At 38.0% G+C, this 27328-nt stretch overlaps 1 protein-coding gene across 3 annotated transcripts in view; it reads right to left on the reverse strand.

Annotated features, from left to right (window-relative positions):
- The window catches only part of Themis (thymocyte selection associated), a 173682-nt gene that overhangs the window by 84472 nt on the left and 61882 nt on the right, over positions 1-27328 (reverse strand). For 2 of the 3 annotated variants that reach the window (XM_051164135.1, XM_051164134.1), the window contains exons 3-4: positions 17688-18146; positions 4842-5893 (exon numbers count right to left, since the gene is read on the reverse strand). In XM_051164135.1, the coding sequence (XP_051020092.1) occupies positions 4842-5893; positions 17688-18146 (1511 nt within the window). The remainder of the gene's footprint in view (positions 1-4841; positions 5894-17687; positions 18147-27328) is intronic. The other variant, XM_051164136.1, reaches the window with a different exon arrangement.

Genomic DNA, 27328 nt, shown 5'->3' on the forward strand with positions numbered 1-27328 from the left:
CTCAACACCCTAAACCCATGTGGGATTTGGACAGAGAAAAACATTACTATATACATCTGGAAATGTTCATATATTGATTTAGTTACTTTAGCATAAGATATATAATTGTTCTGTATGTTTCTCCTAATAAAACACTTAAGTCACTTTCTATCTTTATAAGGTATTTTTTAAAACTTTAAACTGCTTTTACCTATGCATGTTTTCTTGCTATAGGATTTTTGGGGACATCTACTATTTTACAGCTCCTAATTTTTTTGCCTCTAGTTTTTGAAGTGTCCAGACTTGATATTCTTCTTCACTGCTATGACTTATTTGAATGTTCATAACTCTTTCAAAGCTCATGTTAGCAATTTCCCATCAATACAACAGAATTTGGAGGTGGGATTGATTGAAATAGTTTGGCTGTAAGATCAAGCCATGCAAAAGAATACTTAATAACTTTTAAAAAATGGCTTGAGGAGTGACTTTCCTCTCTTCAGAATTTCTGGCATGTGAGGAGATGGCGTTCCTCCTTTCGGGGGGATGTAGGAACAAGACTCCATCTTGGAGCTGGAGATCAAACTCACAAGCAACTTGATCTTGCATTTCCCAGCCTCCAGAATTCCAGGAATATATTTTTGTTCTTGTAAAGTTATCTAGTCTATGGCTTTAAGACTAAAATATTCATCAACTTTATCTATGGTTAAGACAACCAATAAACCAGCTGAGTCAAGACGAAGGTATATAGTGCAATCTAGGTCTTTTCTCTTTCTGAATTCAGTCTCAATAATGAGAGAGCATCCTTTCTAGCATTGAAACTGAAACATGTGATGCAGGAAAACTCAGAAGTCCTGTGATACGCATGAACAAAACTAGCAGAAGATAGTAAACACCAACATAGAACGAAAATTTAATATTGCTCTGGTTACTCTTGAGATCCCAGCTCTCCCTGGTCCTAAAGCTTAGCTGAGCCCTCAGGTTCCCCATGGGCATGTGACATGATAAAACTCACTTTAAAGGTTAGAAAATAAAGGAAAAAATAAAGACGTATTCTGGTTTGTCTCTCCGTTACTGTCCTAAACACTGATCAACTTGGAGGTATTATTTGACCTACAAGCCATAGTCCAGCATCAAGACAAATGAAAGCAGGATCTCAAGAAAGGAGCCCAGAGACAGAACCAAAAGCAGAGACCATGGAGAAATGCTGTGTACTGGCTTACTTCCTTTCCCCTGTTGAACTACCTTTCTTACACAGCACCGAATGACCTACCTAGAAATGGCACTGCCCACAGTAGGCTGGATCTGTCTATATCAGTTAGCAATTAAGAGAATATTGCCCACAGACATGCCCACATGCCAATCAGATGGAAGCATTCAATCAGCTGAGAGTCTCTCTTTCCAGGTATGTCAACATGACAACCAAAGCTAACAATGACAGAGTAAGAAAGAGAAAGGAAAGAAGAAGGAAAGGGAGGGAGCGAAGAAGGGAAGGGGTTGGAGAAGAGATAGAAAAGGGAAGGAAAGAATGGAGAAAGGACGGAAGGGGAAGGGAGGGGAGGGAAGCGGAGGGAAAGGTGGATTATTGGTGTTAAAGGTGGGTTTTTATATCATTGTATCATTGGTGCCTATATAGGAGAACAAGGCAAGAAGAGCATGCGATTGAGGCTAGCCTGGGTTATACAGCATAAATGTATCACAGACAAACAGACAAATCATTTTTCAACAGAATAAGTCCTAGCTCATGTACAGAGACCAAGCTATTTAAGGCTTTTATTAATCTCCACTCAATTTTGCGACATATTTTATCTTTTGATTCTTGCTATAATGTCACTATAACATTACTATAACATTACTGTTTTAAATGACATAATTTTATTATCTTAGTGTTATGCAAGTCAGAAGTCCAACCCATATCTGCCTGAATTAAATTGATGTATTGACAGGTAGGCTGTTTCTTTCTGGGCCACTTAGGGAAGATCCTGCTTGTGCTTTCTAGCTTTGAAGAAGCATCCTCACCTTGTGCCAGACTCCATAAAAGTAACTTTTATTCTCCTTGCTCAATTGTTTTCTGGGAGACTTACTGCCTCCTTCTGCTAACCTAGGCCTATGTCTGGAAGCTTCTAGCCTCCGGACAATCTAGCCTAGGCCTACAATGTTTTCAACCTCTGAGATTTACCGCTTAATAAGCTCACCTTTACTTTTTTTTTTAAAACTTAGCTCAGGGCTGGCTGGTTCAACTCAGCCGTTCAGGCTCAAACTCTTCTCCTAGATGACTTATGTAATCTGGCTTCTCTCTTGGCCTCTGAATTTCTCTGTTTGTCCCCAAACTAACTCAACAATCTGCTCCAATCTTCTGGCTTATTCTTACTTTCTGGCTCATTCCATTTTCATCTGAGTTCTTTCTCTGTAACCTATCTTTCTATTACAGTTCTGATAAAATTGCCTCCTCTCTCTGTAAAACTGCCTAACTTACTTCCCTTTCCTCTCTCTTCTTAGAGTTGAGCGTATCCTATTCTGTCAAATCTTCTCTGATTTTCTGCCACTCAATTAGACATCACTTTCAAATATGGGTGCTCCCTTCTACAAACTAACTTTACCTTCATTTGGGATTAAAAGCATATACCACCACACCTGGACCTAAGCTTTTCTTTATTTAATACTTGCTCTATACCATGCTGGCCTTGAGCTCAGATCTATTTGCCTCTGTCTCCTGGATTAAAGGTTTGTTTGTATTCCAGCTGGATCCCAGAGACCTAGAAGATCTTTGGATGTGATTTCTTGCCAGAATAGTAAAGTTCTGAATTAATATTACTCTACACGGCTCTGTTCTGTCTATGAAAGCAGGAACATTGTTTCTTTTGGCATTCTTCTTCAACTGCATCTCCATGTAATGCTGATCTCCACTGGAAAAGTTACTTGTAAAGATTTTGGTGATTATGTTAGACCTATATAGATATTTCAGGACAATCTCATTACAAGGTCCTGGATTTTAAACTTATTTAAAAAGCCTTTTTGCCATGCTGTAGGCTCTGGAAAGTTGGATTTGAGTCCATGCTATTATTCTGCCCAGCAATAAAAAAGGAAAACATCAATTTCTCACCTTGAAGCAGGCAAGAATAGTGAATGGGTTAGTCACCTGGAACGCTACTTGGCTTGGGTTATGTACACACCCCTCACACACACCAGGAACTTGGCAGCCTGAGCCCTTTACCTCACACATACTATGTACGCACTCACCCCTCTCTGAACAGTACATCTAGTAATCTGTTAGAAATTTCCTAGTCAACTTCTTACGCCTGTATATAATTAACTACAGATGCATTCTGAAGGGACATGCACTATGAGCAAAGCCTGTCATTCAAAAATGGACAACCACCAAAATGATGCCCGTAGCAAGCACAGCCATGCCCAGAGGCTGATAAAATGGCAGCATTCCATACATTGAATGTGGGCCTCTTCACAAATATACCAAATAGACAACCTCTGGGCCCCATAAATGAAAGCCTCAAAAGATAATGGAGCCCTTGACTATTTCCACTCATGTGGCCCACTATCACTTCTAATAGTGTATTTTAAAATCTAGCCTATGGTTTTGATTCCAATAAAGTTTCCTTGCTACTTCTGCAAATATGTGTGAGTTTTTGATTCATTCTTGAAATAAGATGCCAAGAACCTTGGGACACTGGAGCTATGCCCTAACCACCAGTGATAGTATCATTCAAGTCAGTGTGAAAAAAGTATGTTAAGTGCAAGAATCAAAGAAATCCTTCCTGTTGGCTATTTAATATTATTTTTGGACCTGGTTTTGCTTTGTCATTTTTTAAAATTCTTTTTTCAGAAATGAAATTTTTCTGGTTTTACGTTTTTTTCCAGATAATGACTTGAGTGATCCTTATAAATACAATTGAAACATATCAACATCCACATGAGAGTCTTAATACCCAGCGTTACTAACTTTCCTGAACATGAGGAGTAAACAGAAAGTATCTCTTTTACTAATTCCTTCATATTCCTTATGCTTCTAGCACATTTGCTACGACAGAACACACCCTTCCACATACCATAGAAACACACACACACACACACACACACACACACACACACACACACACACACACACCATGCATGTTATCATGTTCTCGGTGAGGGCAAGCTTGGCTCAGGTAGCCAGCAGGCAATGATCAAGAATCAACAGCTTTAAGTGGAAGTGATGGCCAACATCTTGAGTGGCTGCGGGTCTATGAACTCCATAGGCATCCTCTAGTGCATGTAGGCTTATTGATTTGATTTTTCAATAGAACCATTAAAGATCATGTTTCTAAGAGGCATTTTGTGGGCAGATGCTCTCACTCTCACACACAGTTCTGCCAAGATATTTTTACATCTCTCTGCTCATAAAATGAAATGGAGACACGTGTTAGAGATGCATGCTACCAGGAAACTCCCCCCACCCCCAGAAGATGGGAGTTTATGGTATGCTCACTTCCTGGGTAAAGTACTAAGATAATTCTACCTAAGAAAAATGAACCATATTTCCAAAATAAGTGATATTTTTTTCTGAGGCTTCTTATTAAACATATATAATCACCAAAGCCCATTGAAATAGCAATTTGCACAGTCATATCCAAATGTCACCCCTTCTATTTCTAACTCAACATGGATTTTGTGCCACATCTCCTGCGAAAGCATCAAAGTACAAAATGCTGCAATAGCTTCTGCTGTGCCGATGTTCATTCATCTAGCATGCATCAGGCAGGCTTGATTTGAATTGGTATGAAAGAAAGGAGAGCAAGCAAAAGGCAATCTCAGAAACAGCTCAAAACTTATCAAGAAGAAGAAAATCTGTGCAGTCATAGTCTTACCTTGGGAGACTTGGGAAAATCTACTGTTCTTTCTTCTGCTAAGCTGAGCAAGGTTAACTTCATTTCTTCCGCCGAGGGATGTTTGGGAGGGCGAGGTGGGGGTTGCACGAGAGAACTTTCATACCTTCTTATCATGTAATATTGCTCCTCTGTAATCTCTTCTACCAGACTCCTAACTCGAAGTGGTCCTCTATCCCTAGACAGACTGTTATTACTAACTAACTGAACAGTCATATTCAAGCGGCTCATAGGAATTTCCCAACATTCCCCAGGGTTGGCAAAGTCACTGACAACTAGGTAAGAGTCTGTGATATCCTCCTCCAGCTGCAGTCCTGGGGTAGCTGCCAAAATGTCATCTTTAATGGAGAGATCTCTCACAGACACCTTCACGTTGAAGGGCCAGCTGAACTGGGTGCAGAGCTCAGAAATCTGATACTGTTTCTTATCATGAATCACTTCTACAAAACCTCCTTCCATGTACAGAGGAAGCCGTGCCACTTCTTTGGATTTACTGAGGACTTTTTCGCAGGTCAGAACACTTACTTCTCTTGTTCCCTCAAAGACAACATCTGTGCTCTCTGAATGAACCACAAGAAACTGGTCCCCAGCAGACACAGATGAGAGTTCCTTATGAAGTGTATGGAAGGCTTTGGTGGCCACCACATGGAGAGTTTCCTTCTGGTTCTTAGATATCTGTAGGTCATATGCTGTGGGGAACTCCCGGGGTCTCCTTTTGAACTTGCCTTTATAGCTAGTAGGGATCAAGAAATGTTTTTTAGGGAAATTGCTTCGAATTTCTGAAGCTAGGATCCTCATAGCTTGATACTTTTTGTGGATGACAATGGTTTTGCCAGGCTGCAAAATACTTCGGGGCATTTGGCTTCCTTGAGACACTTCAATGACTTCAGCTACTATAGGAAACTCTTTGCTGGTCATTTCAAAAAGATCTTCTGTAGACAGCAACTGGAGAAACCAGTTAGCATCATAAGAGTCAGTAATGTCTTTAACTTCAACGTCTAAGCTGGGGAGAATCCGGACTATGTCCTTTTGAACTGAAAATGAAAAAGAGAAGACAACTGACATTTTGTTCAGTGTTCTTTGAGTGAGATGGTCTATTGGTACCATAGATAAATTTCACATAAGAGGGGGAAAAAGCACTCAAATAATCATGATATAATTTTCCTTATGCGTGCTTTCCAGTTTTGAAATTTTATGATGTAAACAATGATACCTATATGAGCATGTTCAACATAAGTAGATGTTATCCAATCCCTTCATGTCTATAAACCTTACCACAAATCATTTCCTCCTTACTACTACAAATGGAAGTCACTCTCCAGATGCAAATGCCACTCATTCTTACACTTATGCATATATTTAGGACATGTATCATACATACATACATACATACATATAAATAGATATGTGAAAGTACTACCATTATTTGATTCTAATTCATGTTTATGAGATCCAGGAGTTATGTGGAAAATTATTATGGAAACCAGTTTGGTAATTCCTACAAAGTTCATGTATAAAGTACCAAGACAACCCTTAACCAAATCTTATACTATAGGACAAACCCAAAACAACAACAAAAACAACAGACCATACAAGATGTATGATACCTTAAGTATGGCATAAGAGACAGACATTTTTAAAATGTCAAAGTTAACTTTTTCCCACTAGTGCTCTATTTTATCTCTTTCTTCTGAGTACTGAGATCATAGGCATGTGACCCCATACCTAACATTTTCCCATAATCTTGAAAATTATAAACTTGAATGCTTAGAAAAGATTTTTCTTCTACAACATTACATGTTATAATATTACATATTATTAATAGCTTATTCAGCACCTGAAAATATATCCTATATAATTTGTACCATATCACATATATTTGTATAACAGTTTCTAAAGACATAACATAAAATATTATTATTTTATTTAGAAGAAAAATAAAACAAATTGTGACCTCTACAATGGAGTTCTGTAAACATTTGTAGGCTCATTTCAAGTAAGAAATAACAGAAAAGCTCTAAGAAAAAATACTTCCCAAATTTACTTATTTTACAGTTCATTTTATAAAGCTTATTCCTTAAATTAGGAATAGGTATCATGGGCCTCCTTGAATCTCAGGCAATTTTAGAAACTAAAATCTTGTTAATTAAATAAGATTGGTCAGTTCTCAGAATTCTAGAACAAGCCATCGATGGACATTCTAGTTTCTTACTATTCTTTAAACTCAGCAACAACTAGAGTTGGTGTACTAGATGTCATTTGAGATTTGCGGGAAACATCTGAATTATCTCATCAGAATATGAGGGCCATAACACAAGCCACACCCTACCTATATTGTTCCATGCATGTGCAGTGGGCATAATTCTATTATTTTTGGAGAAGTTCATGGTCTCTGGAAAAATCTCAGGCCAAGCTGCCCAACTCCTGTATTCAAATTTTCTGTGTCCAATTATTGACTTACCTTCAGTATTTATTTCTTTTCTTATATTTTTTGTTAGTTCGAGATTTTTATACATCATTTTTTGATCATGTTCACTCTCCCACCCATATTTCTTCTAAAGCTCATCAAGCCCAATTAGTGCTGCCCATATATACTTAGGTATATGGTCATTCAGTAGAGCATAATACAGCTACAAGAAGCCAAAACTCATAAAGAAAACTGAATTTCTCTTTTGGAGAAGCTATCAATTACCAATAGCCTCCAGCCAGGAGTGGGACTCCATGCCCCTTTTTCCTCTCTGTGTTGTGATTTGAACTGGGTTGAGTTTGCACAGATCATATGCATGCTCTCAAAATGCTGGTGGTTCATATTACAGCTGCCAATTGTGTGCAGAATACACCATTTCCTTGTGGCCACCTGCTACCTCTGAGTCTTACAGTCTTCCTGCACCCTCTTCACCAATGAGCCCTGAGGTTTGAGAGGGAAGGGTATGTATGCTATAGGCATCCCACTTAGGGCTGAGCACTACACGTGTTCACTCTCTATACTTAGACCAGTTCCTGGTCTCTGTGTTAGTCTCATTCTACTGCAAAAAGAAGCTTCTCTAATGAGGGTTTCAAGATGCCCTAGTCCATGGGTATGCTTAAAAGTCCCTGTGGGTTGGTACTTCGATTTCTAACTCTACTGAAGCAACGCAAGTCTGTCTTGTTTTACATATCAGCAGCATTTGACAACGTAGATCTGCTTCCTTCCTCTTTGATCTATTTTCCTATTTCATTTTTGTGCTCATATTTCTTGTTTCTTTTCTTCCCATACCACCCACTGCTCGCATATACATGCTTTTCAGAGGGATTTTCGTGCTATCCTGTGTACATCCTGCACCTACAGCTCTGTCTATAACCTTAATATAAACAGCATCTGTACATTACAGTTCTGGCCAAATAATGCTCCCAGTTCCCATGTATCTAATTAAGACCTCTATTTGCACACATAGTAGGTGTCTGCCCTTCCCCACAAAGTGAATACTGCCCAGTGCTCTCTCCATCCCCTTTATCCCAGAGACATCCCCACTTTCCTCTTATTCTATTCCTTGAGGACCCAACCCCAATCAAGACAATTCTTACCCATGCCACTTTATTTTTTCCCTGGTTGGTTGAAAGCTTTCCTAATGAGTCTCCCTAAAGTCAGATCTCAAAAGAGTACCCAGGGATTCTTTTTGAGTGCTACATCAATTATATCTACCATCTGCTCATAGAACGGCAGTATCAAACACATCCAAGTCCTTACCCGTTCCTTGGTACAACTTTGATCCTATCTGCTATATTACCTCACTCTAACTCATTGCCCTCTCCCTCTGAGTGCTTGTTGTCAGTCTTTTTTTTTTCTCTGCATGCCCACTGTAGGTTCTCTGACTAGATGTTTTCATGACTGACCTCTCTTCCTTTTCAATATTACTCAAATGTTGCCTCCTCAATGGAATCTCCTCTAAATATTCTGCTTAAAATTGTAACCCTTGCCTGGCTTGTGTCTTTCTTGGTATCTACACTTTCCATGTCTTCCTTTACTTTCAATCCCTTTACAGGATGTGCATGCTCATTATAACCATTTCCTATTATTTATTGCCTTGGATTTGAACATATCAACATACTCATTATGAAAATTTTCTGGTTTTTGTTTTCTCTAATTAGGACATATTCATCAAGATCAGATGCCTTTTATTGTTTTGCCCATCAATACATCCCAGTCTAGAATGATGTCTCGGTCATAGTAGATAAAGAATCAAATAAGAGAAAAGCATTTGTCATCCCATTGTCCATTGAGTGAACACTAAAAGTACCAATTAAGTAAAGTATACTTCCATTTAAAATTTAATTAAGTAAGAATAGTTTGACTGTCAAAACATGTAGACTTCATTTAAGACAAACCTCTTCAAGTTAGAATTCCTCTCATTCAATGATCTTCTGTATGAAATGAGTATTTGTCAAATGTCTATAAAGTAATAAGGATATAAGAGTGTCTTAAAAATATCAGCAAAGTGAAATCTTTTATGCTCAAAATTTTATTCTTCAGTGGAAAAAAAAACACTAAACAAATCCACATTGCATATGCTTACACACTCTGGGAAACAGTCTCAGCAATAAGCTTTACCTCCATGGGAAAATGGAGGTCATGGAAAAATATGACACCTGAAACGAAACTGTAGGGGATACACATAGAGCCTGTGCTGGAGGCCAGATGCTGGCAAGAATGTAAGGGGGTATTGCTTAGTTTCTGGAATGTAAGTGTGAACTGGCGACTAACCCTTAACGGTGTGCTTTGCAGGACCTCCTACTCTTTCCTGAGCCTCTTCCAGAAAGCATGCCCCAGTTCTCTAGGTGAAGATTAGAGGAAAACCCCCTTGAGCACCTAGTTACCAGAGCCTCCGCTCTCTTTAAAGGACTGGTCTTGGGGCAATGAATTCATCAGATCCCACCCAGCAGATTGGGTTTTACCAAAGCCTAACCAACTGGGAAAACGGAATTACCCAGCCCAAATCAACTTCACATTAGGTTATACATGGGAAAAAGGAAATGCCCAACAACCTCTTCTCTTTCCACACAGGGGAGGGGGAATTCCCAACTCCAGCTCAGGATAGGCAGTTTGTCACCCCTGTAAGAGAGGGGGAAATGCTGAGAAAACCATATCCCAACATAAAGGCTCACCAAATGACTGAACCCTAATTCTAAGATAATGTAGTACACCACCCACAAAAAATTTGACTATTCCTATACATTAATGGGATTCTGAATGAAAGAATGACATTTAGAATGCTAGCTACAAAGAAGTCTTTATGGGAATGCAGGCTGGACACTATAGGAAATTTTAGCCTTTGACACAGCTATAGCATGCACTGTAACAAAACGCCTTCTCCCTAGCCATGGAAACATAGACCCCCCCACCCCCGCACACTGTTCAATATTTAACTTTCACTTGAAACATCTTATCTGTCTTCCCATGGTGAATTAACTATAAGATATGTTGTAAAAGACAAAAGGTAAAGCCGATAAAACAAAGCAAGTGTCAAATCAAATTTAAGTTGAATGCATGCCTGTGATCCCAACACTTAGGAGATGGAAGCAGGAAAGTCAAGAAATCATGTTTATCTTCAAGCTAGCCTGAGCTACATAAAACTCTGATCGGCAACAAACCAATAACAATCAAGAAACAAACCAAAATCAAATATCGAAGAGATTTTGGAAATATTAGACCAATTAAGTATTTAATGAATGATCAATATGCAAAGAGAGACACTGAAGAAAAAGGGACGGGTAATGTAAGAGAGAGAGATGAAAATTCTAGAAAGAAAGTAACTGGAACAGAAACAAAGAATGACTTATGGGTTACACAATATACTAGATACTGTCAAAGAAAAGAATTGAGAAGTTGGATCATAAGTCAATAAAACAAAAAAAAGTTGAAAAGAATGAAACAGACTAGCCAAAAATTGTGGAACAGTTATAAAAGATGTAACACACAAGCCATGGGAGCACTAGACAGAAGAAAAGGAGGAAACAGAAGAAATGTTAGAAGTAACAGCAGAATGCCTTCCAAAATTCATGGAACAGCAACACTAAATACTACACACCAAAAAGCTCTACCTGGGAATATCATGTTCGAATAACATGAAAAGATGTCATGAAGCTCTTTGGTCTGAATTAAAACATTCCTTTCTTGGCAGAAGGCTCACTAAAGCTGAGCAATAAACAAACAAACAAACCTCAATGTCCTAAATTTTAAAAGTGGATGCAACTATTCCTATGGTGAGTGCTGTCACATCAAAAGAGTACCCCTCAATTTCTCTTGCACTTTCATTTTCACAAAAAAACAGTATCAACTGTTTTTATTTAAAACATCTATAGTGCAAGGAGGAGAATCACATTTTAAATAAATTTATAAATCATTTTGATTACCCCAATTACATTTTGTAAAATGCAGTTCCTGTTGTTTGTTGTGTGTATGGGGGTACACGTATGTGCGCTATGCATCCTTTTAACACGCAATTGTTATTTTACAATTAGGAAAAGGAATCTTCTTCCCTGAGAAAAACGATGTACAGAGAGTGTAAGCTGAGTTAGAAAATGTCACTTGCTGAGGTATTGTCTTTGACTTCAAAATGACAGACAGATAAGACGGCAGGCACTCAGCCCATGAGGCAGTCCTGGAGGTATTTGTTGCACATTTTCTAGTTTGAAACTAGACTGAGGCAGAAGCAATATGTATTTGACAGTGATAGCTTAGACTTTCCAAATTTTCCTTCTGGGGAAACATGAATTATGCTGGCCGGGTATGTTATCAGGTTATCCAAAGGGAGTTGTTATGAAAAACAATTTGATTCCATTTTCTCTAACACCCCACACACAAAACAACCCTATGCTCCTGAGTCATTCTCTCTCTCTCTCTCTCTCTCTCTCTCTCTCTCTCTCTCTCTCTCTCTCTCTCTCTCTCTCTCTTACAACAAGCGTTATTCAAAGGGTCCCACCTTTCCGCATGGCCCACCAGAGAGATGCTCTTATTTCAGTTTGAGTTTTGAGGACTACACTAAAACTCACTTTTCAAGAGAAAACAAAAAATTAACATTTAATTTTGTTTGCTGTTGGGTGATACATGTTTCCTTGGATACATAATTTTCACTTGTAGAATACACCAAAAATTTGCTCCAATTGTCTCATTGAGGTCAAGAAGGGAGGGCAGTTTCTACATGAACCAAGTTCTTCTAAGTTATAGGATGGTTTCTCCCCGCTTATATTTCTCCTGTGCTGGCATTTAATAGGAACAGTGATGATTGCTTACTCAATGGGCAATTTTACTTTGTAAGGTTGAATTTTTTAGTCAGTTGCCTTTCAGGACCACAGATTTGTTTTTTCATAAAGCGCTTTTGTAAATTCCATCAGCTTGTGCTAGCCAGCGCGTTGTTACATTCTTAGGGTGGAGGATACTCTTCATTGCATCAGTTATGGGTTAGCAGTGGTTAGTGTATAGCTAGTACTGATTCCTAAGTTCTGCACTGTTCCAGACCCTCACATTAAAAGTTGCTTTCTAGTTGAACCATTTTTACCTAAATGTTCTTGGTAATTGTTCTGTGATTTTTTTTTTCAACTTTACTTCCTGTGAGCAAAGGTTATACTCTGAAGGTTTTTCTAGATAGTCTACTTTAACTTCTCATGTTCACATTTTATTTTTTTTTTATTTTTTATTTTTAATTTATTTTCTCTATCTATCTACTTATTCATTTATTTATTTATTTTGAGACAGGGTCTTACTATGTTGCTCTATGGATACCTTGGAACTCACTAGGCCAGCCTCAGATTCACAGAGCTCTGTCTGCCTCTGCCTCCCAAGACTCAGATTAGAAGTGTGGGCCACTATGTCCATTTAACATGCATCCACATTTTTAAACATAAAAGATGCTTTATAGAATTGTTATAAACTTTGAGATTTGAAAAAAAAAATACCCCATGGCCCTCATTAAGAAATTGAGTCATTTAAAATGAAGATATGTTTTTGCTGCATGTTTATTTAGAACAGTATTTTACCTTTCATGGTTTGATTATTTTATCAAAGCTGAGGAAAATATGTTATTAATATCTTTTATTTTAAATATATTTCAAGATCTTTTCTACGGGCTGGGTTGTTTGTTTTTAAGACAGGGTTTCTCTACTCAGCTTAACTGGACTCAACTTGTGATAATGCTAACCTGAACTCAGCAGTACACTGTGTCTGGCACACGATCATCATTTTTACATGTAAACAGGATTGGTCTGGAGTGCCTACTTAATCAAGCACTCTCACATATATGATTAATCAAGATCACATATATGATCTAAGTTTGGCTGTGAAGAAACCATGTCTGTGTAATTAACATCTAAGCTCAATGAAGGTCTTGGAACTAAAGAAGACATTCTGCCTCGACTATAAGCACCAGCTCATGCCTGCATTTCCACCTTGGCTTAGAATGGAATACAGCTTAGGATTTGTTATCAGCTCCATACTTTCAAAAGTCAATTCCTTTAAATAAATATATAACATTACACACACTAAAATGGTGTGTATTTATATGTATGTGTATACATACATGTATATAGATTTTTTTTTTGAGGAATGCTAATAGAAAAATCTTAGTCTTTGGTAGTATAAAAACAATATACATAAAGATTTTTTTTTTTACCTTCTGCTGGCCTTTTGATATTTCTGTTAGCAATAACGAGATAAATGAAGTGGAAGCTAACTAGCCTATGCACACATTTGATATCACATCATCACAGAATGTTCATGGGTTCATTGAGAAAAGTCACCACTAGCCCAAATAATCCTTTAGTAATCCTTAAGTAATAAGAGCTTCAGTGCCATGACATTACCGCTTTATAAAAATTATTAATCACTGGGCTGGAGAGATAGTTCAGCCATTAAGGACTGGGCTCACAACCAAAAATTATTAATCACAAATATGTCACCATAACAAGTCAAATCTTCACATGGGGAGTCAGAAAAAAAATGGCCTTGTTACCCAAATAGATTCTAAATATATGGTGTTTTTCAAGTATTTGTTCATAAATAATATTTTATTTCTTATTCACTCACTCTTGTCTTGTATTCTATTTGTTGAGTATATTATGAACATTTATTGTATCTTAAGCCTTAATATAAATGTAAATACCTTAGAAATTGACTGTGGTATTTCTTTACAGCACTACAAAGCATTTTACTAAAGTACTGTTGTATTTACATAATAAATTAACATTTACAAAAATAACATGCAGTTGTTTCAGAATCTACAGTGGGTCCAGCCAAAATCCTGGACTAGGACTAAGTTGAGTGAGCAGAGAGAATTATGCATAAATGTATCTTTGTTATCCTCTTATCCTTCAAATTTACCACAAGGATGTGAGAGAGAGAGACAGAGAGACAGAGAGAGAGAGAGGAGGCAAAACAAAGAGTTACAGTCAACAAATTTACTTCTGCAAAGTGAAATGCAAAGGAAGACAAATCGGCTGTGACAAAGTGAACTGGTTTGGTAGACTAGGACGAGGCGTGAGCAAGTGCCTGAGAGCGTAGGCATGGATAAAAGCAAGCCTCTCTTGTCCCACCGAAGTCCCCACGTACTTAGGAATTAGAGATGCACAGCTGTTTACATGTGAAAATGAAGGGAGGGGTCAAAGAGAAAGAGTTTATTGGAATGTCTGAATACTAAACTCAGGTCTCTATACTATTTTAGGGATGATGAGAACCACCACCTCACCGCCCACCCCCCTCAACCTCTGCAACAGGAAACGTGACAGGACCTCAGAGGGACCAGAGGGACCACTACATGCTACTTAAATTCAATAGCTTCATAACCCCACCCCCATTCCCCTCCCCTCTTGAGGACAGCAAGTTGATATCTCAGCAAAACTACGTAAATTCCAGAGGAAACATGGAAGAACCGGAGTAGGCAATACCCAGTGAGCCAGCTACATGGAGAAGCCTAGAACTCATCAACAGAGAGACAGAACTAGCACCCCAGCTGAAATTTGTTTAAAATGTCTCACATGTAAATAAGGACACATGGCAAACAGTTTGCAGGCGTTCAATGAAACCACTTAACCAAAAGGATAGAACAAAATTAGGAGAAAAAGCAAAAACAGGAAACCAAATGGAAGATAAAAAAAATGCAGGTAATAGCATTAAAACTATGAGAAAATATTAAAAACGTCTCTGGAATAAAATACTGCATCATTAAAGCTAAAGTAAGGTAGTATGTATAAAGTTATATACATTATAATTCTTGGAAATTAAAAATACAAAGGCCAAAATGTAAAATTATCACTGATGGTGGAACTGTAGTTAAGGAAGTTTCTATGTAAGTAAACCAAATCAAGGAGGGAAAACAGAAAAATCTTAGCTTGGGGGGTTGAGGTTTCAATATGAAATTGGAAGTTAAAGAAAGACAGAACACAAAATATTAATGAGGAGTGGTTAACAAAAAAGTCTTTTCAAAAAAGAAACACCTATATTTCCAGACACAAAATTATCATCACTATGAAAGAGCAGACCCACCACAGCCCACAGGCAAGACCACAGGATATCACAGTCTCTCAAAGGCGATCACAGAAGAGGGAGGGGCAGAGACTTCAAGAGATCATTGTCCACCTAGAATTGTGTGGTGGCTAAACCATCCATTACATGTGTAGGTGTGGGGGATAAGGGGTTTTCAAACTGAAGTTTCTTGGCTTATCTTAGAAAGTATGTGGAGGATGGGCCTCATCAGAACTGGAAGAAAATGCAGAAAGAGGAAATCCCTATTTATTATAAGTCCCTACTGATTATGGAACTACCTATTGAACACAAACGCAAGGCAGAGGAAGGCACCATCAGGGTCATTAAAGCCTGTACAGAATAGGTCTATATGGCAGTAGACTAAGGTTGGAAGTCAAGGATGGGAGACTTCAGAAGGAGTGCCCTGAGGGGAACGTTGCACCAGACAGAAATCTACTGATAGCTTCACTCTGGGGAAATGCATCGAGTGGGTTTCTTTTCTTTTCTTTTTCCTGGCCACAAACGTATTAACTGGCATTGAGACATGATACTATGCTCTGAGAGACTGGAATTGGGAAATAAGACTAGAAGAGGAACTGCATCCTGATGGCCACTGAGAAAGTGAGGTGTTGCTATCTAAAGTAATCCATGACTTGGAAACCACCAATGCTCTTATTAATTGGAAACAGGAACGCGAATGCCAGAACACAGGGCAGAAGATACTACAAAAAAGTTACATCAAAGTAGGAGAGTGTAGGGGAAATTTGAGAACAGTCGAAGCCATAAGGTTTGCGTGTAACCTTGTCATATCTTTCATCATCATCATCATCATCATTATCTTTTTTGATTTTTGTAAAAGTTGAAAATATTTTTAAAAATTAAATAACTGAAAGTTTCCACTCACTTGCTTACCCACTGAACTGGAAATTGCAATTGAGGTTGGTCTTAGATTTTGTTCTTGAATGGTGTGACTACATTTTGTTCATCTATCAATATTTGATTCCTAATCCAAATTCACTAAAATTTCTAACCTCTCTTTCCACACGTTTAGGTTCTGAGTTTGTTCTCATTTGTGAGCATATAGGTAGAACATGGTAATTATAGAAAATTAGATCATTTGAAAAATAAGAAAACACTATCTGATATTCATGAACAGTGAAGAAAAACTCAGTGGTCCACCTCAGTTGCACACCTGGGGGGAAGATAACAGAACACTACTGTGAGTTCTAAAACTTGCTGTGGCCTCGATAGCTGATAAAAATCAAACCATGAAAACTATTTCTATATCTTTAGTTCAAAATCAACTCATCAATTTTTAATTAAAATTTGTAGCCTGATAGAGTTGAACACACACTTCTAAAACCTTCCAAAAGACTCACTTACTTTCTTTTTTTTAAGTGTAAAGACAACGAAGACAGAAAAATCAATGTTGAGACATGTAAGAAGGAGGCTTTTGACAAAATATTTTGGTGTACCACTTAATGGTCTTAAGTTCTTTAGCATTACCTTATTCCACTTTCAAAGCAGCTCCAAGAGGGCAAACACAGCTTACCCAAAGCTCCCATTCAAGAATGCACTGGCTGAAACCTGGGCCTCACCTGTGCTAAGCAACTGTCCTGTTCCTCAGATGGATTCTCTGCTCCTTTTTGTTTTTTTATTTTGAGTCAGAGTCTTGCTAGGCTGTCCAGGCTGGCCTCAAACTCTCTGCGTCACCCAGGCAAGCCTAAACTTGCCATCCTCCTGCCTCCACCTCCAGAGAAGCATGCTATTATTGGGCATGCTATCAGGCTTGGCTAGAAACTGCTTCAAAATTCTTTAACACACTAATTGCCCCATTTGTGTACCATAAGTTTGAAATTCTTAAGGTATTAATACATTTGGAATAGCAATGCTCTCTTCACATATTTTAAAATATAAAAATACCAATCAAAATTGTATATTGAAATACACTAGTGTGAAAATTAATTTAACATATCATCCCCCTTAATTCAGAGAATCTGTTAAAATAAGTTGTGACCAGTCCCAAGTGCCTAAGATTTGGGAGGAAAAAGTTGTCATGAAATAGGAATAAAGGACACTGTGAAAAAAAAAAACCAGGAAAACCATTTTCTGATGTTTATTCTAAAAATTAACTTTTAATAACCAGTAGTAAAAACCCCTAGTATTGGCTCCTTAAGATGGAGCTGTCTGTGATTTTCTTACATTCAGGTGAAAAATTTTAAGTCTAAGAAACTCAATGAATGACAAGGACAGAATCCATTCTTTAGATTCTAAACTTTTTCTATTAACCCCGCCATGCTCACTCACACAGGGTGTCACCCTCAATGGATACTTACATTTCAGCACACCTTGAATTTCGTACATGGGCTTGAGGATCAAGGTACCATAAAAGTCTTCGGGAAATGGAATTGTTGAGTCCCACTTACTTGAGAAATCTGTTAGCTTCACAGTCCGTGTTCTGTTCTTTGGAATCTTCCATTCGACAATTTCTTTTAGGGTATAGATATGCTCGTCCTTACACTCATAAAATTCTCCCTCTTGTGACAAAGGCAAAGTAAATGAGTGACTCTGATGACTCCTTACCACACCGCAATTCACCACTATTTCTCCATTAATCTCTTCAACTGAGGTGAGCCGAATTGGCTCACCTTGCTTGATTGTGAGATTCTCTAGTTTTATATCCTTCAGGTGATAAAAGCAAGGATGTCCTAGTCTGCTGGGTCCAATAGGAACGGTTCTTGTGATTTCCTCCATTGTAAGGTACGGAGTTTTATCAGCCATGACCTTAAATAGACCTAAGGACAGAATTGTGTGCATAAGAGTTATTACAGTGAAAGTTCTCATAAGAAAAATCACAATGACAAATCCATAAGACAAGCATAGCGTAACTTTCAAATATTAAGTGATTCTTTTATGCATATTTTATGGACATAAGTGTGTGTGCCGATGTGCACGCACATGTGTGTGGACACCCAGGGATGATCTCCATGTCATCCTTAGGAACACTAACTACCCTTTGATAGAAGATCTCTTTTTGCCCCAGAGCTCACCAATGAGGTGAAACTGGCTGTCCAGTGAGTCCCAGAGATCCTCCTGTCTCCACTTCCCTGGAACTGGGATCAAAGGCACACATCATCGTGCGCAGCTTTCTTAACTAGATTCTTGGGGCAGAACTCAGGTCCTCATGGTTGCTATGCAGCCATTTTACTGACAGGGCTACATCCTCAGCTCAGGATGCTTATCTGAATCTTGAAATCCTCTAGGAAGAATGTCAGCATATACTTTTTACATTTTCAAATCATCTCAACAGGAACAGAAACAGAAACAGGGGAAAGTAATACCCTGTCCTCAGAAAAAGGACACCTGACAAAGATGTGTGCCATCTTGACTGCCAATGTAACTTTGAGAAAAGCCTTTAATCTTTCAACCTTTATTCTCATTTTAAAAAGGAGGACTTGATTAATATTTTTCATGAATGTATTCTCCTGTAGACAAACCAAATTAAAAGATGGAATACATTTCCCAGAAGGAAATGGATTCCGTCAGATTTTGATTGAAAAACTATACAGCTGGAACTAGAGGACAAATGCACTAACTGTAGCCGAACCATATGCTTTAAAATACATTTCTGGTTGTGTATACTTTACCATAATGAAAAAATAATTGCATCATTCTAATTACTGTCAGAGTCCTAGCTACTTTTGAAGAACTATGGTAGACTCTCCAAAGGGGAATTTGACATGTAGAATTTTACATTTTTCTTTCTGTATAGAATCCTTGGAGGAAAACACACACTAATAAATAATAATGTAATATACTATAGTATATCAGGGCTCTTCACAAAGCTTCATGGACCTAGGGCAGCTTAGAATGTTATTTGGAGTGATTTTTGTGAAGATGTGTGCACATGAGGTGTATATGTGTGTTTGTGTGTGTGTGCGTAATTATAAATATATCTGCTTGATCTGTTTAATGTTAATGGTATGTTATTTTAGAGATGAACAATTGGCATTAGATAAGCAGTTAAAGGTCTCACTCCTGGGGTGGACTATTTCTCCCACTACAAGTTCTCTTTCTCGGGGTGGGAACCTCTTGATATTTCCCCCTTTCTTATTAACAATGTCTATTGACGCTGTGCTTCTCCGGGTCTTGTTCAGGCAGCCACATTGTTAAGATGCACTTGGTGAAGCTGCCCCGTCATTAACAGGAGACACAACTTCACAGCAGTTTCCCTGTCCCTCTGGGTTTTGCATTCTTTCCACTCCATCTTCTGTGATGTCTCCTGAGCCTTGGGTGAAGAAGTTGTGCTGTAAATAGCTTCTCTAGTTTTTCTACTGAAGTATCAGAATTTTCACTATTTTAATAATATATATCTTACTAACTTACTCTGAACTTTTTCTCAATATCACTACCTTTAATTTTCATTATGTAAGGAATAGTTTATATAGTTGCATGCTTAAACATTTTCTTTTTTAAAGATATTTATTTTTATATTTGTTTATATAACTTTGTTTTGCTATCTTATTGGGTCTCATTGCAAAACAAAGTTCTATCTATGAATTTGTATGTTTTCTCCTACAAGATGACATAGCTCACAGTTTAACACAATAAGTGGTGGGATACAGAGAAACTATTTGATTAACTTATCTCTTCATCTACTATTGCAACCTGTCTAAATAGGCTTTCCTACTAAGGAGTCATTGAAGTTGTGTAAAATGGGACAGGTCTGTTTTAAGTGAGTATGATGTCAGGTTGGAAATTTAACTTACAATAAGAGATGCTATATAGAAATTAAATAAATTAAATACCACAAAGACTGATCTGTTTACCTTTATGGGATGATTTTTTTCCTAATAGGCACATTTATTTATTTATTGCATACTTGTGTGTGTTTGTGTGTGTGTGTGTGTGTGTTACACATATGCCACAGCAAACATGTGGAAGATAGAGGATAACTTGCAGCAATTGAGTTTTATGTATTTTCTCATGTGGGTCTCACACAGCTTATTGCATTTGGCGACAAGTGCCTTTCTCTGATGAGCCACTCTCTCTCTTACAGATATTAATAAATTAAGAAGTTTTAAAAAAATAAAACTAAACACACAGCTTGAGAGAAGTAATATAAGCAAAATGCTGAAGTTAGTTAATAGCTGAATTTACTCTTTCAAGTCTTTTAATTTACACTTAGTAGAATTATAGCTTACAATTTTCAGTATATGTACATAAACATACATGTAGGAGCACCTATGCAATGACATGTGTGGTTGGAGGGCAATTTGCAGGAGTCAGTTCTTTCCTTCGGTGGCTCAAAGCCAGGGCATCAGACTTGGCAACAATTGTCTTTACCCACTGAGGCATCTTGTCAGCCCTTAGCCAACTCTTAATGATTTTCAAAACACCAACAAGTGAGAGGTTTTTTTTTTTTTTAGAAATATATGAATCTGAAAATTTTGTTTATGCACCGTTTGTCTTCACAATTATCTTGTGGGAACAGTAAAGGAGATGCCGTTACTTTGCAACATGGAAAATGTCACGGTGTTCAGAGCCTAATCATGGCTCTAAAATCTCTCTAATCAGAGGGGTGACATCCACACTCTGCATCGAGCCACCAAGCCAATCTGTCTCCCTCTCACACGTGTAAGTACAAGGACACAAGAACACCATGTTTATTCTGAGTCACAAAACATGTGTGCAGCTCTCCCAGGTAGCCTTCCCTTCACACAGGCCAGCCTCCCTCAAACCCAGGAAGAGGTGAGTACTCAGCCTTCTGTGCAGAGCTGATTCCCATCAGACCGTTTTCTACCATTTTCTCTTCTCTGTAATCAGTTTTCACCAAAATGTAGAATAAATTTCCAAGTATAGCAGAGCATGACTTTTAATCCGCCATAGAAGATCATTGAGTCTTTTTACTCTAGTCTAACCTTCATGCTTCTTTCCTAGTTCCGATCAAATCTATTTCCTCCATCTCTAACATAAATAATTTTGAAATAAAATGTTGCTACTTCTTTTGCATCATCTTCTCATATCAGTAATATTTGATTTTAAAACTTATTAGCCGTTCACCATGGGCAGGAATTTGCGTGCGTGGTACAATTTCATTTTCAAAATAGCAACATAAAATAGTTCATATTAATAAAACATGAACATTTCACAAATAAAGATGTGAACTCTTGAATAAATTTTCTCTTATCATAAACTCATAGAAACCTAGTAGAGTTTTGGCTTTCAAAAGCACAAAGGCTTCAGCACAGTTGTGCTTTTTAACTTTTCATAATTATTGTGAATCATAAGCTGCCTGGCCCTTCGTAAATTGACATGGGTTGTTTCCAGGTGGACGTCTATCATCCTTTTTAGGTATAGAAAGACATAGAACATTCAAAACCCAACAAGAGAAGAAAATAGACTTCACCAATCTTTAAGACATTGTCAAGTATCCCTAGTATAAGGCGGTACTCTGCTGCTACTGTAGTGACGTGCAGAGGGAGGCTAGGGACCAAACAAATATGATGAACAACCACATTGACCCAGCAAGTTCATGAACATTCAGGACTCTGTAGGTCACCAACCACATTTAACCGGATTTTTAAAATATAAAATTATGGGTTTCAAATACAATGATCCTCATGAAACAGATGACTACTTTTACACATACCCTATGAGATGCCATGTAATGAAAATAATACCAACATAAGCACATGTGAGTAAGACCAGAGACAGGGTTGACACTTCTTCTCACACCTAAGTTTTCTCTTGGCCACATGATGAGGTATAATAATAATTATTCCAGTCTAATGAAACAAGAAGAGAGACTGAAACTTGCTTAGTATGTCAAAGTTAAAAATATGAACTTATACCCACTGTTATTATAAAGACATTTTATCTCTGATATACAAGTAAATCTAATGTATATAAGCAGAAGCAGATAAAAATTCTCTAAGAGCATACATACATTATATATATATGTATATATATATATATATATATATATATATATATATATATATATATATAATGTGTGTGAGGTTTTATCATCTGTGTTGATATTATGAATTGATTTGTTGGCTAAATGTCTCAAGTCTGTTGTACATTGTCTTTGCAAAGAGTCCAAATGCCTCTGAGAAAGAGGTACCGTTGGTGGTGGTCTTTTACTACCAATGTGTGTGTGTATATATATATATATTAGACACATATATGTGTGTGTGTCTATAGACACACACACATATATATATTTGAGATATATGTTAGAAATGTTTAAAGGAATAATGCATGTGAAGAAGCTGGTTCGGAGATACACTTTCCAGTTGCAGATTCCTGTGAATCTTGTCTTACTATCAGGAAAGCAGTGGCTCCTTCAGATAATCTCTAAAGATGGTTTGATTTGCAATCAAATTCCTAAACATCTTTGCTATTCAGTATTTGTCTATAAGAGCTCTCATTTCACATATTTCTCATTGCTTTTCTATCATTTTGTTGCATCCCCAAGACATTTTGTAGTATATCTATGCATCTCTATGAAAATTTTTGTATAGACTCCCCAAACCTGATCTTTGCCTAGAACTTCTGGCGTATGAATCTGTGTTCAACCTCAGGTTACAGCTGTGTACATGAAATGCCCTATAAAACATGAAGTTTTAAGTACTTGAGTAAATGCCAGTGCACACAACAATAACACCAGGAGAAACTTACCCAGATTTCCTAGCCAAATACAAGATCATAATAGAAAACCACGAGCCCATGAAGGAGCCTTACAGTTCTCATAGAAAAGTCTTCAAGATTGCGTCTCATCCCCTTGATTAAGATCACTGGAGAAAGTCTCAAAGAGAACCAGGAAGGAATGAGAAGCAAGTCCAAGTTTGTGACCTCGAAATGCTGCGTGGAAGTCCAATTGAGTAGTTGAGAAGGAAGAGAATACATCAAAGGGGGTGACCAGGCTGCCTCACTGTTTGGTAAGATTAAGTCAGGCTGTAGAATCCCTGTGCCCAGGCATCATTCCATCATTAATTGCTCTGAGATGGTCTGTCATAGCTATAAAAAGTTTTTTGTTTTTTGTTTTAAAAGACTTACTATTTATTTATTTACTATGTATGTAGTGCTCTGCCTGCATAACAGAAGAGGGCATTAGATCACATTATAGATGGTTGTGGTCCACCAAGTGGTTGCTGGGAATTGAACTCAGGACCTCTGGAAGAGCAGGTGGTGCTCTTAACCTCTGAGCCATCTCTAAAGAGTTTTTTACTAGCTCTTTTATACAGAAGCAAAGAATAGGCCATAAACTCCCAACTCATCTTTATCTCCTTAGTTCAACTGTCACATGAGGTAATCACATGCCACCAAGAGTACCTCTTTCCCAGGGGCACTTAAACTCTTTAGAAGAACATTGTACAACAGGTTTGAGATGGATGGATAGCCAGCAACTCAATTCAGAGTATGAACTCAGATAGTATAACCTGACACCCATGTTTAAGGATTTGTTGTAATAAATGTACCATGCAGAATTGTCTATAATGGCATTCTCTTCCCTAGTGTAAAGTAAGAGTGAAGTACAAACTAGGATTCAGAGCCTTGTAACGAGAACACAGCTAACTCCTACAGTCTTCTCAACCCACACAGACCTGTTCCTTGTGTCATGGAAAGACACATTGAGATTTCAGAGATGAACAGAATTTCCATAGACCACATATGCCTCAGAGTATCACAGTAAGCTTACTAAAAGGTCCTTGAAGTGCCAGAGATTTATTGACTTGGGGCAGTATAACCCAAGCACGCGGATGGTAAGAGTTAGCTGGTTTTACGTAGGGATTGCCAGTTCTGCACTGGCCCTTTCCTCACTGTGTGTGAGAACATAAGCTCTTGGGGATATCACGTCCTCTTCTAAAAAGTAGAGGAAGCCATATTGCCTACCTTATAAGGTCATTACGATATTTAAGCTATAGTAAGTAGCATGTTTAGACAACACATAAACAGTGTTTATTATTTCTCTTGTATCCTTTCGCTCTGGGTTTCAAAGCCATCGCAGGCTGCTTGTAAGGTCAGATGTTGTAACATCACTACAAGTTCGGTGCCAACTAAAGCACACTAGATATTCCAGGCTAGTTCCAATAGACCAAAACAGAATCTACCACTCAGCCCCCAGCACAGACTGAGCAAATTTTCTCAGCAATGATAATTTCCACAGATTTCACCACAGTGTTTGAAAATGGAAATAAGCCACAGGCAACATGTTTAGGTGGCTTACCTTTGGAGAAGTATTTCCAGGTTGCTTGCAGGAATCTGAACCTATCCTTTGATAAAAGCCAGAAAATTTACCCACCATAATTTTATGCTCCCAAAGAGGAGTGGTGGGGAGTGTACAGAAAAGGTATAAGCACATTTAATAAACGCACATGTGTGCTACTGGCAGTGATTCCAAAGGTATGCATTATACACAGTTACCCAAGTTGCTGTGAACAAGAGATGCCACAAAACACCAAGGTGTTTTTGAAAATTCATCTTATTCAGGACTCTGAAAGGTAGTTGAAGCCATACCCCTCCCTCTGTTTTAATGGTCTTAATTTGCTAATGGAATGTTCGTGGCAAGACTCTGGGAGTCATGCGGAGCTGACTGTGTTGTTCAGCATTAATGTTGCCTGCAAATTAAATGTACCTAAGTAGCCACCTGTTCGTGCTTATGATTATGTAAAGCCCCATATGTTGCCATCTCTACACATGGGAGGTAAATATTGAAAAAATTATTCTGGTGTGAAGGGTGAAAACAGCAGCAATTCTTTTGTAACTGTCAACATATGCCAAGGTGTTTCTGGGGAATGTGGTGCTTTGTTTGACATATTTGCTGATTTTTGCCATGTAGTCAGTGTTTTTTTAAAATCTGTTATCCATAGTTATGTAAAAACAATTAAGATCAGTTTACATTAAATTAAAATTAAGAGAAGTATAATTTTCTGAGGCAACCATAAGTTTTCAATAGATTTTTCAGACTATGATTTAAATCCTTCGATTTGCAAGATAAGGGAAACTGAATGGCTTTATCATGCCTAAATTGACTGGCCTACAAAAAAAACTTTTCTAAACCTATACCTCCCCACACCCCACTCTTTCCCTACCTCCCTGCTCCCCACTCCTTCTCCTGCGAGTGTGGATCACTGGCAGGCTTCAGAACCTGTGGGCACGTGCCCTGCTCATTGGAGGACGCCTGTCTTGTTTTCTTACCTCCCACACATCATCCTATAGTTTTTGTTCACTTGGGCTGAAATGGGCTTACTGTATACAAATGACAGGTACAGGGTATGTATTTTAAATAGTGGCATATGATGGGTGCAAGTAGCCACTTACATTGTTGCTATTTTGCATTGAAATAATTGAGGAAAAATGACATTCTATAGCCAACCGTCAGGACCTTCGGCTAAACATTTGTGTTTATGTAGAGCTTTGTATAGCACTGCTGATAGCTTCACACATTAGAAGTGTGTGTGTGTGTGTGTGTGTGTGTGTGTGTGTGTGTGTGTGTTTATGTGGGGGATAGTATGCTATATATGTGGGGTGTATCTGTTTGTGTGTGTGTGTCATGTACATGTGTGTATGTATGTGTGATGTGGGTGGGGAGACTGGTTTATGAGTGTGTGTGTGCTATTTATTAGTGTGTAGCCAGTTTATACTGTTTCATACAGTGAGGGTACATTTTTAGTGTTTCCTGATATCTAATTTAAACTTTAGGAATAAAATTAAATTAATGGAAAAAAGTCCAAAAGGAAAGGACTTTACACAAAGAAGGCAAAGAAACTGGGCTTTCTGCCTAAGGCTTATACCTAAGAAGATTATTGACACTCTAGCAGCCCTCTTCAACTTCTCAATAAAAATTTCATTTACAGCTTTGCAGTGGTGGCTCACACCTTTATTCTCAACACTCTAGAGGCAGACGCAGGTGGATCTCTGTGAGTTCTAGAACAGCTAGGTCTCAAGAGTGAGTTCTAGGACAGCCAGGGCTACATGGAGAAACCTCATGTTGAAGAAAACAAAACGAAACAAAACAAATCTCACTTACAAACAAAAATCACCAAAAATATCAAAACTAAGAATAACAGACAAATACTTCAAAAAGCCAAAAATAAGGGAAGCAATTGAAATTAAGTGTTGTAAGGTCTTCTTTAGGCTGAGATGGATTTAATAAAAGGTGCCTACATATTCTTAAAATGTAATCACAGTGAGAACAATCACTGCATACCAGCTGTGATGTGTGTCCAGGGCTATAGTAAGCTTTTTTTGTTGTTTTTGTTTTTCAAAACAGGGTTTCTCTGTGTAGCCTTGGCTGTCCTAGACTTGCTTTATAGACCAGGCTGGCCTCAAACTCACAGCGATCCACCTACCTCTACTTCCTGAGTGCTGGGATTAAAGGCGTGCACCACCATGCCCCGCACTATGGTAAGATCTTATGACATTAATATTTCCCAACTCACGGGATGAGGAGACTGGTGAGTTGAAGAACTTAGCCACAAATTCCCTAAGACCTTTTCTGTTGGTTCTTTCTTTCTTTCTTTTTTTTTTAACTTGTGAAGAGGCACAGTGAATCTTTAGGATTTATCTATGCAGATTATATTAACTATAAAATTTAGTTAATTTAAAACAAAATCATTCATATTTTTATGAGCCTGAAAGAGCTGCTTTTGTTTTTTGACATACGCTTTGAAATTTTTTATTTTCTCTCTCTGCCTCTATCTGTGTTTCTGTTTCTGTCTCTGTGTCTCTCTCCCTCTCCCCCCCCCCCTTCCCCTGCCTCTCTAGTTTATCAAGATGGTGGCACAGAGGCAGGCAGATTGCTATGAATTTCAGGCCAGCCTGGTCTACAAAGTGAGTCCAGGACAGCCAAGGCTACACAGAGAAACCCTGTCTCAAAACACCAGCCCCTGCCAAAAGCAAACAAGACAGGATTTCTTGCGTACCCTTGGCTGTGCTGGACTTGCACTGCAGACCAGGTTGGCCTCTA

This window comes from Acomys russatus, chromosome 21 (assembly GCF_903995435.1).
Source record: "Acomys russatus chromosome 21, mAcoRus1.1, whole genome shotgun sequence".
Lineage (NCBI taxonomy): Eukaryota > Metazoa > Chordata > Mammalia > Rodentia > Muridae > Acomys > Acomys russatus.